Source organism: Acyrthosiphon pisum, chromosome A1 (genome assembly GCF_005508785.2).
Source record: "Acyrthosiphon pisum isolate AL4f chromosome A1, pea_aphid_22Mar2018_4r6ur, whole genome shotgun sequence".
Classification (NCBI taxonomy): domain Eukaryota; kingdom Metazoa; phylum Arthropoda; class Insecta; order Hemiptera; family Aphididae; genus Acyrthosiphon; species Acyrthosiphon pisum.
The window spans coordinates 87,953,507-87,968,972 of record NC_042494.1 but is presented as its reverse complement, the minus strand read 5'-3'; the positions used below and the strand labels follow the sequence as shown (position 1 = coordinate 87,968,972).

The 15,466-nt window shown below is 31.3% G+C and overlaps 2 protein-coding genes across 3 annotated transcripts in view; one reads left to right on the top strand and one right to left on the bottom strand.

Annotated features, from left to right (window-relative positions):
* LOC100161964 overlaps positions 1-9,349 on the top strand; it is an 18,472-nt gene extending 9,123 nt beyond the window's left edge. Inside the window, exons 5-6 of the mRNA XM_029487705.1 lie at positions 7,555-8,905; positions 9,080-9,349. Of these exons, the coding sequence (XP_029343565.1) occupies positions 7,555-8,905; positions 9,080-9,249 (1,521 nt within the window). The 3' untranslated portion in view covers positions 9,250-9,349. The remainder of the gene's footprint in view (positions 1-7,554; positions 8,906-9,079) is intronic.
* Positions 9,300-15,332, bottom strand: LOC100166062 (poly(ADP-ribose) glycohydrolase). Of its 2 annotated transcripts, none has more exons than XM_008181659.3 (13): positions 14,757-15,332; positions 14,455-14,610; positions 13,424-13,548; positions 13,234-13,359; positions 13,026-13,175; positions 12,385-12,638; positions 12,226-12,326; positions 11,973-12,132; positions 11,762-11,892; positions 11,517-11,704; positions 11,217-11,451; positions 10,175-10,281; positions 9,300-10,102 (listed from the first exon to the last, which is right to left on the bottom strand). In XM_008181659.3, exons 2-13 carry the CDS (start codon positions 14,462-14,464, stop codon positions 9,392-9,394), a joined length of 2,298 nt encoding a protein of 765 aa, XP_008179881.1. In that variant the 5' UTR covers positions 14,465-14,610; positions 14,757-15,332; the 3' UTR covers positions 9,300-9,391. The 2 variants fall into 2 exon arrangements, with proteins under 2 accessions (XP_008179881.1, XP_008179880.1); XM_008181658.3 differs by having other exon boundaries at positions 14,884-15,332.
* Positions 15,333-15,466: the final 134 nt, after the last annotated feature.

The following is a 15,466-nucleotide window of genomic DNA, read 5'->3' as shown; positions in this document are numbered from 1 at the left end:
TAAAAAAAAGTTGGTTTTCGTTTGAAATAAGAAGTTTGGATCGCCTTAGAGACCAGAGTACTTAAATGGTGTAAAAATCTAAGTACTTGAAAATGTGAATATATACAGTGTGTTCACGCTAAGAGGTACCACTAAATATTTCGGTTCTTTGACCTTGTATTGAAATGGGGTTTTCACTGAATGACGGATATTACTTAAATACGCATTTTTAGATAAATTTCAAATTTTTAACACTTTCGATACCCGCATGCGCGATACAACTTAATTTTTTTTAAATGGTAACACCAATTTTTTTTTTACATATTCGGATAAAGTATTATTTTCTAAACAATTTATGTATAAAAAATTTTTTTCTAATTACAAAATTTACATATGCAATTTAACGATGAAATTTAATATTTACGAGTAATTTGTTTTTGACGAAATCTAAACTAAATTCAACTTATTGTTACTTATTAGTATTCAATATTGTTAAATACCTTTTTGCACACATATAAAATATTATAAATAAACACTTTTTATCGTAATTTACTCTAATTTTTTTCATCCAGACTTCAGAAATAAGAAAGTTATTTGAATGTAATGAAAAGTGAAAACTATAAAAATGTACACACTTAGAATTTGGAATCGAGATTTATTAATTTGCAATTAAAGTTCTACATGATTCCAAACGTTTTAAAAATTCCGTTGATGTGGCAGCGTTTATTTGTTCGTCCCTCAAATTATTACAAGCCAGTCGTATTTTGTTTTTTAAATCTTGGAGATTTAAAGGTGGGTCTGCATATACAACATTTTTTAAATGCCCCCATAAAAAAAAATCCAATGGAGTCAAGTCTGGAGATCTTGCCGGCCCATGGAAATTACTCCATGGGTACCAATCCATCGGTTAGGAAAAATTTCATTTAAATATTGTTTAACAATAATGGCGTTGTGTGCTGGTGCACCATCTTGTTGAAAATACATATTTTCTCGCGTGGCTAATGGAACATTTTCTAACAGTAACGGTAATTGATTAACAAGAAAATCTAGAGATCTTCTACCTGTAAGTATTCCATCGTAAAAATAAGGACCTAAAAGTATTCCACCAATTAATCCACACCACACATTTATGTCACACTGTCTGAAAGTTAGTTTCTCGGGACCAGTGTGGATTTGTATCGTCCCAAAATCTATTGTTTTGTTTGTTCATTACACCATTGTTTGTGAATTTAGATTCATCAGTCCACAAAATATTATTGTAAAATAAATTGTCAATTTCAAATTGAACGTTAAACCATGACAAAAATTGTAATCTACGTTCAGAATCTCCGATTTGTAAATGTTGGACAAACTCGGGTTTATATGGGTGCATTTTGTTTTTTTTCAAAATTGTATGTACTGCACCAACTGATACACCAATTTCTCGAGATACATGTCTTATTGATGATCGTGGATAAGCACGTATGTAGGCCATTACCTGCAATTCAATGTGCATCAAAATAATTTGGTCTAGGCTGCCGTTGTCTGTTTTCATTGCTAGGAAATTGACCGTTTTCATTTAATCCACGTAAAAGTCTAAGGACATAATTATGATGTGGATGATACCTATTTGGATACCGATCTGCGTAAACCCGAGCTGCTTGTCGAGAACTATGATTACATTCGCCAAAAATAAGAATAAGTTCAACTTTTTCCCTGGCTATTCATTTTAATACAGTTCTTTCATGTAAAACAGTGTATTAAAGCAATAACGATTTTTTCAAAAAAACATGTGATATCTAACCAGAACAAAAAATAACACGTAACAGTAATTGTCACAAGACTAGTTTGAAATTATTAAAACAATTATTACTAGTCAGTGAAAATAATTTATCAACATTTATTTATAAAACAAATGTATAACGAACAGGATTTACTATCTTAATTACTGGCAAAATTCAAAGTCAAAGTTATTTTTATTATCTTATCTGTGTGAAAAAAGGTATTTAACAATATTGGATACTAATAAGTAACAATAAGTTGAATTTAGTTTAGATTTCGTCAAAAACAAATTACTCGTAAATATTAAATTTCATCGTTAAATTGTATATGTAAATTTTGTAATTAGAAAAAATTTTTTTATACATAAATAGTTTAGAAAATAATACTTTATCCGAATATGTAAAAAAAAAATTGGTGTTACCATTTAAAAAAAAGTAAGTTGTATCGCGCATGCGCGTATCGAAAGTGTTAAAAATTTGAAATTTATCTAAAAATGCGTATTTAAGTAATATCCGTCATTCAGTGAAAACCCCATTTCAATACAAGGTCAAAGAACCGAAATATTTAGTGGTACCTCTTAGCGTGAACATACTGTATATATTCACATTTTCAAGTACTTAGATTTTTACACCATTTAAGTACTCTGGTCTCTGAGGCGATCCAAACTTCTTATTTCAAACGAAAACCAACTTTTTTTTACTGTAAATTATTAAGCACCTAGATAATGTTTTTTTTTTTAAATTGAGATATACCTAAATCAAAATTCAAACGAATTAACAAAGTAATTCCAAGTTATTAAAATGTTTATACTAAGGATAATTATTGTCTATTATTACCCTATGGATGACACTAATAATATCCAGTTAATTCCTTATTTCCTTCGTTTTGAGTTTTCAGAAGCTCCAGTTATCTTGCTGTTATTGGTGACTTTAAGTTTCGTTATTTACTCAGACTTCACAGTCATTAGTGATTAGAGATAACCTAATACATATTAAATTATTAGAGATATTATGGAAATTATATCTTTAGCTACTATCTAAATGACTAAGTGAAGTTTTGATCTACTAACATTCAGTATCAAATTGTAAAAAAACGAAATGTTAAAAAAAAATAATAATAATTATTAGATGTACCTATTTTTTATAAAATTATAACATCGTTTATAAGAGCTAAAATGTATAAAAACAATTAATTTTTGAACATTTAAAGCGAAATGGATAATTTTAAACAAAATAAGTGGAGTGATGTCTAAATAATTGTTGTTCGTCAGTAATCACTATATTATACTATTAATATACTATATACAGAGTACCTACAGAACGGCTAATGAATTAATGAAATACCTAATAAAAATAGTAACTTCATCAAAAACGTATTATCATTGTTATAAACATAAAACGTCCAATTTTGAGATTTTCATTGGAATAACGTGACCCTGCGGCGGATTGTTGCCTGTCATACGATTTATAAATAAATTAATACATTTCTGCCGACAGTGACATCTATAATTATATCCATAATACAGTGTCTCACTACAGCTCTAGGAACTGTTCTACAATACCGATTACTACGTGATAAAAAATGTATGACATTTTAAAATGTCTAAATAATATGTAATACCTACCTTACCTATCAATACTAGTGTCTAATACCTACACTCATTATTTTGAATTTTTTCAATTTTTTTCAAAATTTTTTTTACATAATTGTATTATATATTATCATATTATTATCATTTCAAAACAACATTTCCGAAAAAATTTAATTTTTTATTATTTTTATCATTATGATTTTTAAGTTTTTACTTTTTTGAACAACACCATACATTTTTTAATTTCATTTAAAAGCAAAGTATTATTTTAGAGTATTTTTATCTACAAATAAGTATCAAATTACGGACAAGTAGTTCGTTAGTTATACCTAAGTATTTAAAGTTTTGATGACCGGTGTTAAAAGTTTAAACTTTTTGAAATAATGAGTGTAAACACTCCACCTGGTATTATTATATGAAGAGGTAATAAATTAGCCTAATTAATTAATTCATTCAACGTAAGAAAATCGATGGGCAATCCGAAAATCACTAGTATTTTAAAACTGAACTTAGTAAACCTACGAATTAATATGGGGCCTTTATGTAATTATTCTTTTTACTCTTCCAAAAGTATAGAAGTTGACTAATACGATGCATTTTAAATATTCCGTATGCAATGGAAGCCTCCGGGTAGAGTTAATTGCACTAGGCAAAATCGTATTATAACCATTAACTAATCTTATCAAAACCGGAGAACTCACAAACAGAACACTGGCAAATAATACAAACAGACGACAGTTATCTGTTGAAAGGCTGTCACAGTAGAAAAATATCGATAGTAAAACATGTTTTTTTATTTCCAATAGTAAGTTATCGAGCCTCATAAATCGTAGAGACATGGTTTTAGTATCAAAATTATCACGAAAAGTTTTACTAAAAATTCTTGGAACAGGTTTTTAAAATATATTTTCTAACCAATTTTTTTTGTATATGAAGTTTGTACCATATTTTAATTTTTTTTTTTTTTTTTAATTATTTTAAATCGCCAAAACGAGATATCCTAAATCTGTTGTTACATCACATTCGAATCAAAAAAATTCATACCGTCACCATATTATACATTATTATATTATATTATTAAATTTTGATTTTGTCCCGCATGTGTATTCCGGAAACAATATAAAATATATATACTCGCCTCGTCTAATAAATTACCAGTTAAACTGAAAACCATTTCTATATTTTCATGTACACGACGTTATATTGGACAATTATACCTAGGTACCTACTGAGTATAAACTATGAACACGATGCTGCTGAATGATCGATATAGACGATGCAAGTAGCTATTATAATATTATATTTTAACAGCTTTTCTGGCTTTCAGCTGTAGGTAGGTACGCGTATTTATACAATAGGTAGTATAGTCTTAGCCATTGTCGGATGTTATAGAAGTATTGTATATTATACCGACGTAAAAAAGTTCGACTAAAACTTTCATTTCAGATATAACAAAGTTTTATTATTGCCGTTAACAATCCTAAATTAATAATATATGCCTTAAGTTTACGCAAAAAAACATACGAGGACTAGATGTCGTTCAAATACCTTTATATTTTTAATTAAATTGTTTATTATTTAGCACAATGCACTTAAACATAAAAACAACAAATCACCGCCATCTCGTTGTTTCATTTACAACATTCACTTACTGGGAAATAAGTGTGTACTTACCTATTATACTCCTACTGGCTACTGTAACACTGGACAGACACATTCCCAGCGTTGTGGTTCTAAAACCCTATTTTCGTTTTATTTACCTTGAAGTGAGTTTGATAGTTAACTACATAACAAAATAATTCCAAACACACATTATAAATTATAGTTAGCTTTAATGCTATACCTATATGTATATTAATTATACATTACTATTATAATATAATATAATATAATATATCGCGCATACAGGGGCGGCTCCAGGGACATGGTTGAAGGAGGGGCATTCTAAGTCATAATTTTCAGAAAATGTTCGATATTATAATATGTTATTTTTGTATTTTTAACAATATACAATTTTTTTAGAAATACGGGCTTGGATGGAGCAGCGACCCCTAGGGCACCCCACTGGAGCCACTCCTACTCCTATTAATAATACTATAATATACACCTAATATATGTTAGATCTCAGAAATCAACCATAAATCATGACTTCATTGGCGATGCAAGGTAGAATTTTTAGTCATGAATTTGAGATTCCGTGGTTTAGGTGCACCCTAGGAGTGGTGGCAAAAGATTAGGTCATAAGTAGGAGAACATTACTATAAATCAATATTTTATAGATTTACCTCCGCAATATAATATCTGCTAGATTAATAAAAAAATAAAATGTTTAATTCCATTACAAATGAGATGCGCTACTGTACAATCTATTCCTTTTTTTAACGTCCCGGGATACTAAAGGTATATACACACACGCTTGGTCCTTTTTTCTGGTATTTTAAAATATTATGATGAAATATCAGGTAGCTAGGTTTCTATGTAGAGTATATTAGATTTCTGTCCAAACTAGGCATATAATAGTACTATAGTAGAATTTTTATATCCCAGTCGTGGCGTCCATCCGTGGTCCGTCAATAGGTAAGTATTAACAAATCGGGTTTTTCTAACGTATTAGATATGCCCATATAAGCGCAAATAAGGATGGGCTTTAGGGGCTAAGTCCCCAACAATTTCCATAGCAAAAAAAAAAATCCCAAACGCTATTTGCACCTACGAGTATGCCTAGCTATTATTGACCTGCATTGATTTATAATACATCATAATTCAATGATAGCCGTCGATATTATAAGATTTGCGGATAATATTATTATGTATTATTATTATAATTTTAATATAACTTAATAGTAAATATACCTATAGTATTTTAATTTTCATTAATAAATCATGATATATCAGAAATTGATCACATTCAATTTTCGAAGTAGTAAATAGTACAACTTAGTTTTTAATGCAATTTAATCGTAAAATCATTATTACATGACACCAACCAATTTTGATTAACAAAATATATGATTCGCATTAAATCTGTGGTAAATAATTTACTGAAGTAAATAAGTATATAAGTTACTATTTAACAGCTTTTTTTAAATTATAATAATCAGGTTATGTGTTATGTTTATAAATTAAAAAAAATTCAGTAAAATATATATGTTACTCATTAGTTATTATGAATTTCAAATTTTATGCCAATTGCCAATATGTACATTATTATATAGATTGGTACTTGTGTAATTTTATAAGGAAAAAATATTTTATTTAAATTAGGGAAAGTGGGACACAATCGTGATAAATGAAACTCAGGCCCACCCCACCCCTTATAATGGAACACTATTTTAAAAACCTGAGCATGTCCCTGATCCCCATAACTCTAAAAGTATGTGTTGCATGATTTCTTGCAAATTAAGTAGTACGAGCTCCATGAAATTATGTTATATTTCAAGACCGTATTAAAATTTTTCGCCCAAATTTATGGTGGTAGACATTTTTAATTGCCGTAAAAACATGTTCTATTATAATTTATAGTCAAAAAATTTAGTTTTTAATAAAATTGAAATGAAAGTACGTCAATAAGTAAGACGTATATCAGTCACCTATTTATATATATTATTCACAACTCACAAGTTCCTTGAATTAGAACGCCTCTACAACCGTGAAATCCATTTACAAGAATAGACGGGGGAGGGAAATGAATTAAGCACTGGGTCTCAAAAATTCTGACAATTATATTTAACAATTTGCAAATACTGCTACTGGTATAATATAACTTAACATCATTCATACTCATAAGTCATAACTTTATATTCTAAATATAAAACTCAACCATATAAAGATCAGTAAAATGTTCTATAAAGTATAAATAATATGTAGATTGTAGATATCTATGTATAATGATTCGTATGTGATCCACCTGAAGTACCTAGTCAACATAATATAGGTAGTAAAAATAATAATATAGTCGCGATGGTTAGATTTGGTTAGGTCGTGGTCGGTGTTCGTGTGAATTTTAATAAAAAATATTATGTATATAGTATATACTTTTATTGTATTTCGTTATTAGAATTCATGATTTTGAAACGTATTATTTTGACGTCTTCAAAATGATATAATTTTTCATCAGATAAAACAGTAAAACGTATTTTTCCATTTTTTCTATAATACATAGGTACGCTAATACGGTAATTACCAATATCCGCTTACTTATAATGGAAATTATTATTATACAGCAACACGTGAACGACATACTTGCATCACTCATACCACCTGAATTGCCGCAGTGGCAGATCACCATGATCCCGGTGGGCGAGGACTCGTTCTATCTGCTGGTCCGGATACACCACCTGTATTCGTCCGAGGACGGCATCGGGCTGAGCGACCTGTTGCTACTGAAACCGGACGACGGTGGTCTGAAACACGGTGAAACTGCGTCGGTGTCGTCATCGTCAGGACAGCACGCGGACGCCGACAGCATCCAGAACATCCTGTCAACCGTGTACCAGGCACCGACCGCGTTGCCCAGACTCAGCGAACACCTGTCGGAGATCTGCGCCAACACGTGGAACGAACTGGTATCCACGTACGATCCGCTGGAAAACCCAAAGGTGTTCAGGCGCCGGCCGAACATCTTCATTTTTGGCACCATGCTGGTGATCGTGACCGCGTCCGCGGCTCGGGATAAAACTACCAGGCGGAACTTTGCCCACAAGTTGAAACGGGAGATGAGCCGCCGCGACATCCGGTTCCGGTATATGTGCGAGAGTGTGGTCAATACGTTCCACCCTGTCCTGTGGGTGTCATTCACCTGGTGGCTGCTCGTCAAGTGCATACTCCGATTGCCAATTACCATGCTGCTGATGGTCAAGAACACGTCCACGTACGTGTACTGGACTTACGTGCTGCTGTACTCAGTGTCCGAGCTGATATATCTGGCCCGGCTCATATACTACGCGCCAAGCACCGTCATCCGGGAACTGGTGTTGCCATTCTTAGGCGGCCCAGACCGCGGGACCATGCGAGCGCCGGAGGGCAGCAAGTGCGTGTGCTGGTCGCGGCCCATCGACCTGGACCTAGTCAACACTATACACGACAACACGGGAGCAGCCACGTGCGAGATCCAACTGTCCATGCTGGCCGCCGCCCTGCAGGAGTACTTCGCCGTGGCCGGCCTCCGGTTCCCCAAAAACGTGATGACCACCACGCGGTTCGTGTCCAAGGCCAACCTGTTTCAGCTCAACAACCGGCACGTGGTCACCAACGGGCTACTGGCCCTTCCACTACCAATGGACACTGACCGTGACCCCATGTACAGCCTGCACCAGATGCAAGAGTGCCTGCAGGAGGCCATCGGCAACCAGACTGCCTTGTACATAGCGTCCATGTGGCAGATCGACCACAGCCTGGCCACGTCGTTCTTGCCATCGCCGATGGTCAGCTATGGGCTGCACTTCCTGTCCAAGAAGTTCCCGCTGACCGTAACTTACGTCGAGGAACACAAATTGGACCGTAAGCGCCGAATGCTGTTGTGGGGCCAAGAGGTGGACGCTATCTTATACTGGAGACCACCGCAGTCCAACGTCTGTGAGTATAATATTATGTACATATATACGAATCGTAACGTTATTATTATTAGACGTACCACACAACTTAATAATTTTGTCACTCAATTTACTAAAATTATAGTCGAGTATAAAGTTATTCAACCGGTCAAATAATAATGACATTATTTTAAACCGTTTGTTTTGCGATTTTCAGGCATGTCGTTATCGATAATCAACTACGGCGGACATTTGAGACTGGCAGTGATGGCCGACGCGAATATGACTCCTTCATGTAAAGAGATTGTGTCCAGGTACGAAGGAAATATCCCAGAGTTTATTACCGCCGCTGAGAATTATGCGAAAATTGTCAATACTTCAGATTAGTCTAGTATTTTTTATACATTTGTATTAGGTTTATATTAAATAATGAAAAATCAATTTTAATGTATTTATATTGAAAATTAAAATCTAAATTTATGAAATATATACATCAAATTTATTCAAAATTATTACAAATAGAACAATATTATCTTTTTGGTGAAAAATAGTCGGATATTTTACGTTTAACTACTCTTTTCCCTCCATCGTTTTCTTCTCTATCTCTTTTAAGAATACTCAATTGTCCTGTAACTGATGATTTTTCTATAGCAGATTGAAAATCTTTTTTGGAATCATTCAATTGTAGCCAACTGTTTTTCTGCTGATTAATACACATTGTTCGCTCCTTGTCATTATTTAATCTAAACTGGTTTACAGGCAAAAATCTAACATCTTGGGTATCTTGTTTATTTATATGGTCTGTAGCATCTATGGCTATAGTATCAACATGTCTTAATTCTGTTTCATCTTCAAGTTTTTCTGGAGTTGACTCTATTATCCTTAAACTTGAAGATAGTTGAGACTCTTCGGAAGGGGACTCAATGAAAGTTGTATTTAAACAACACTTAATTTCATCAGAAGTAAACTTTACTATGTTTGAACTTAAAGAAGTCTGAGACTCTTCAGGAGTTGACTTTGTTAAATTTGAACTTGAATACGGCTTAGACGACTCTGCAGAAGTTGAACTTGAACAAGGATGGGACTGTTCCAGAGTTTGATCATTTTCCGTGCTTGAAGTTTTAGAAGCTTGGAGTACTCTAGTAGTGTTAGACCCTACTGCTTTATAATTATTTCTTAAAATTTGATTCTGTGAATACTGTGGGAATCCTCCAGATTGATATTCTTTATTTTCAAATACCTGAAAATTATATAACTTCATATATTGTCTCATATGGCATGAAATGTCATGAAATATGTATTACGCACCTACCTGCCAAGCTTTGTTTGTAATAGCATCATAAATATAATCATGTACTCCAACATATGGTAAGGTTTCCAAGCATGCATAGTATTTAATAAGTATCCTAGAAACTTCACCTAAAATTGATAGTATTATTAATTTATTTATAATATAGGTACAATATAAAACGTATTTGTCCCATTAATAACTGCCTCTAATTTAGGAATGTATTTGTAAATTATTAATTTATAATTTTTATGAAACTTATTTAGTCAATTCACAAACTTTAGTTAATATACATAAAATAAATTAACAATAGTTAAACTTAAAAATGTTTCAAAAAAACCACACCTTTAAATATTGGCAATCTAAAACTTTCATAACACGTGAAATATGCATTATTTTAACAGCTGTAAGTAGGTAGGTATACATAAAAAGTAAATATTAACAGTTGATAGGATATTATTTTTGATTATTGGACACTCATTTTCTCTGCTCACTTTGGAACAGGATTATAGTGTATTGAAATGATGAAATTAAATGCAACAAAAATCTTTGTATACAAACAAAGAATCTTAGTGGAACCAGACTAAGAAGGCGCAGCATTGAAATTAGCATTATATCCTCCATACATAATGTGACGTCTCCCAAAATCATTCACTATACTTTCAAGTTGGTAGTATGGTTCTAAGATTGTGATTTTAAGGTTTAACAGTTAACAATATGATTTAACCATTAAAATGAACAAGAAGTGCAAAATTAGACAATTATTTAAGACCCCAATAAAATAACTATACAATTAACTAGTTGAGATAATCAGGTTCAATTCTATGGTTCAAGTTTTGTTTGATAAATTAATCGATTATCTTGTATGTATGTTTAATTACTTTTTATAAATCATGTAAAATTAATGGTCAATTGGAATTATCAACAAAGCCCAGGTTTAGAAGTTATTAATAATTTGCAATATCACATTTCAAAATAATGAGTTATCAAAAAATTATTAACAAGAACAAACACAGTGATACATATTTTATTTAAAATGTAGCTTATGAAATTAAAGTTAACTAACCGACTGTAATATTTTTGCTTTTCAAAAATGTATGCATGCTATGAATTGAGTCCATCAGTTTGGTATCACCAAATGTAAAGTAAGCAACGTCCCGATTCGCTTGAGCAGCGCTCATTAATTGCAACAATGATTTTAGATGACAATCTCCACGAAAAGCACCACAGCCCCAATTTCCTGTTGCTATTGCAACATCAGAACACTCTGAATCTTGTCCCCATGAAAATCCAGCAAACGACTAAACACAAGGATGTTAAAAACAATAATAATCAATATTAATTATAATATTAAATTTTTAAATACTTTATGCAGCTCTCGTCGTAAATTTTTAGTTTTAAATTGATTTTTAGGATCATTGTAATACAGTGCATCAATCGCAACAATAGTAGTATAGCGGCGATTATTATCATCAATAGGAGTAATATCTAAATGAACACCTTTCCATTCAAAAGAATTTGCATATCCACTGTAATCACTGAATCTCTCCACACCTGTGAATTATTTAGTTAATTTAAAAACAAGTGTTATATTTTTTATCCGGTTCTAACCTGTAATAATAATTGCTTCTGTATGTAACATCTTCTCTGAGAACAGCTGAGACACTAATAATTCAGGACAAATTAGAAAACGAATTTCTTCTTGTACACTACCATGACCAAGAACGCCTCCTCCAATAAATCTATAAAATAAAATTATTTCAAACCAATTTGACATATCTGGTTATGAATATGTGTTCAAGATTTTTAAAACCACTCTTACTTATTTGCGAAATCCACTTGAAGCATTCCATCACCGTTATCTTCTATTGTCCCATCAGATGTTATATACAAATTTGTCAACTTCTTTGTTGATTGTAACCAATATGGTAAATCCCCAGATGGTAATCTTCTTCTAGAATAGGTTACAACTCCATTAAGAACTGAAAATGACCATTAAATTAATTATCAAATATTATGAGTTAACAATATTTTACTATATTATCTAATTATTAAGATTAAATTGGTTTCCTCACCAGAATTAGCACTAGTGACCTTTTTAAAATAACAAATGATACATTTCAACTTTTCATACAAATAGTGATTAGCCGAAGAATTTACCATTAATTGGAAAAATCTGCTCAGAAAAATAAAATTAATTATTTAATAAAATAACTGATATTTTATGAACTTACCCGTTAAAATTTATATATGGATATTCTGAATACTCAGATTTTGAATTGCTGACATTTCGATGTGGGAATGTACATAAGAAAGCATTAGCCAAGAGACAGGCAATTTGCATTTGACTTAATGATATAGAGTGATTATGAGTTTGTTTCAACAAAGGTATTGGTTTAGTTACTAATGTAGGCAATTGCAATGCCAAATTAATAATTTTTGGTAATAAATTATTAAAAAATTCTTCTGTTTCTTCTTCATTTAAACACTACATAAACAAAAATGTTAATTTTTACTCGTATAATTATTATCTATTAACACAATTTTCAATAATAATTAAAAATTGATATAAGAGACATTTATTTTGTACAAATTATTATGAAAGATTTGCCTAAGACCTTACTGGGGTCACATGAGCGTTTTATAGACGTATATTGAATTTTACGATTACTGATGCCGACAGTCACACACTCAACGTTTATTAGATTTGACGTCGCCTACGATGGAAGTTACATTTAATGTCCGATGATATCTGACGCTCGTGTGACCCTAGCCTAAATGTCAAGACATTTATTTAATAGCATACTAAAAATAAAAATAAAAATACTAAAATAATACATAATAATTAATTATAAGAAATATATATATAGGTTACTTCATCAAAAAATGAATGTAGTAAATAGAATCGCCATTTGTCTTTATACTTGGGATTATATGATATAATAGCTTTTTCTAATTCTTCACTAGACAATATTGGTTTAAGTAAACTATAGGTGATAACATCCCAACGATTTTTTTTAGAACTCTAAAAATCAAAACAATTAAATTAAATTAAAATTTATAATAGCTAAATAAATACTTACTTTATTATTGTGATGAACTAAAAATAAATTATGTCTAGAGCATGGCATCTTTACATGATTATCATCCCAGGTATCACAATATTCTTTGGGATATGCTTCTGGAATATTGCTAATACCAATTGGAATCTATGAATATATGAATATTGATATTTATATACATTTATTTCAACAAATATATAATATTATGTACTTTAAATAAAAGTGTATGATCCAAACTAGGTATAAGTGATGGGAACAATTGTTTTCCAAAACTCCTAGGCAGTAAACTTTTATCAATTCCTTTCCAATTCTTCGTTTCGTCATTTGAAATATTATCTGGTTCAGACAAAAATTAATACAATTTTTATTAAAACACATACATAATTCAATTTGTATGAATATCAAAAACAGGTCTATAAAATAATATATATTCTTCTATGATTAAATTATTTTTATGCAAAATTGATCAACGAAAATTCAAATACAAATAGATAGGAATTATTTTTTAAATTATTTTTTTTTTTGAATAAATTATTCCTTTTAAGAAATAATCTATATAAATTTGCCCATCGAGATATGTTAACATAACTCAAGCGACATTTTTCATTAGTTCAGAGGTGGTTTGAATGTATTATACTTAGTGGTGCAAGACAATATATAGACACCCACCCCCCTCCCTTCATCATAGAAATTATAAATAAATATTTTTTATAAGTTTTTTCATATACCTAATTTTCTTCAGTAAAGATGTTTACACTTTTTATAATAACAATGATTCTTAACTTATATTCTTAACTCTATGCTTTCAACAGTTTCAGCTATGATAATCATTTATCAAATGTCATTGATTAGGTACCTATACTTCATTGCTTTATTGAATATTAAAATTAAACAATGCGGTCAGCACATGCTCAACCAAGAGCAGCACCCACCCACCCCCCTAAAACTGGTGGTGCAGTGCACCAAAAACAGTATACTCAAACCGCCTCTGCATTAGTTATTTATTTTATTTTAGTGAATGTTTTTCGCAGATCAAATAATAAATAAAAGAGGTATTGAACAGCTAACATAAGTTCAGCTCTCAATCTGACTTTGAGACATTGGGAATTTCAATCCCATTAATTATATTGTACCTGTACTACCTCCCTTGTCAAAAATAAAGTGATATCCAAGTAATTTGCACAAAATGTACATGACCCAACACAATTATTGATACAAAATAGTATTCATAAATCGCCTTACCGCTCTCCATAATTGAAAACAGTGTATCCAAAATGTATTAACTGTTATCGTGTTTGTGAATAGAAAGGATTAACCAGTTTAGTAAAAATGCACACATTTTTTGTCCTTTCACCCTTAGCTATTGATACCTTGACGGGAACAATAAAATGCAGCTACCTATAAAAAGTTTAACTCAATGACCATAGTCCATAATTCAAAGAGAAAGTATAATTATAATTTATACCAATTTAATACTGTTCAAGCACAAGTGTCAAATCAGATAGAAATTCGCTAGGCTAAACCGGTATGAAAAAAAAACGTACCGAGATATTTGTTGAACGTCATGATTTTGATTCAATTGACATGATTCATCAACCATTATCCTGAAGCTGGATAATATGGTATCATTTTAAACTGGTTTAGCCTTGCGAATTTCTAGTCACTACTCACTGAAATTTCTAAACCGCTAACTGGCCACTAGCCAGTATCTACTAGTATAGTGTATAGTGGATACAATGCACCAACATCAAACAAACTTATAACCACGATTTATAATAATACATTTAATATATATTTAAGACATATCTTAAATAATCGAGCTTAGAAGTTAAAAATTACAATATACAAATATACAATAGCCAATAAGTAATTGAAAATGTGAATATGTGATATTGAAAACTATAATATGGTGGGGTGAACATCTAGGTCTTTATCTATCAAGGACACTGTATGCGCACAGATAAAATGGCGATCGAGTCGCCGTTGTCGGTTACCAGTGTGGAGTACGGACGAGTGTGGACCATTATCGTATCCCATAGGCCATGACAAATTATATTATTAATGGCGTTACATCGGCTAGGTCACAGAAAATACTACTCGTCACTCGACCGAGCCACCATTTTAAACCATTTCTGTGTGACGATTGACAAATACTAACACCAATAATCAACAAATTTTCGCGGGAAAAAGACTGTACACTGTTATCACTGAATGGTGATAATAAATAAGATATCTACTATGCATCTACCATGGT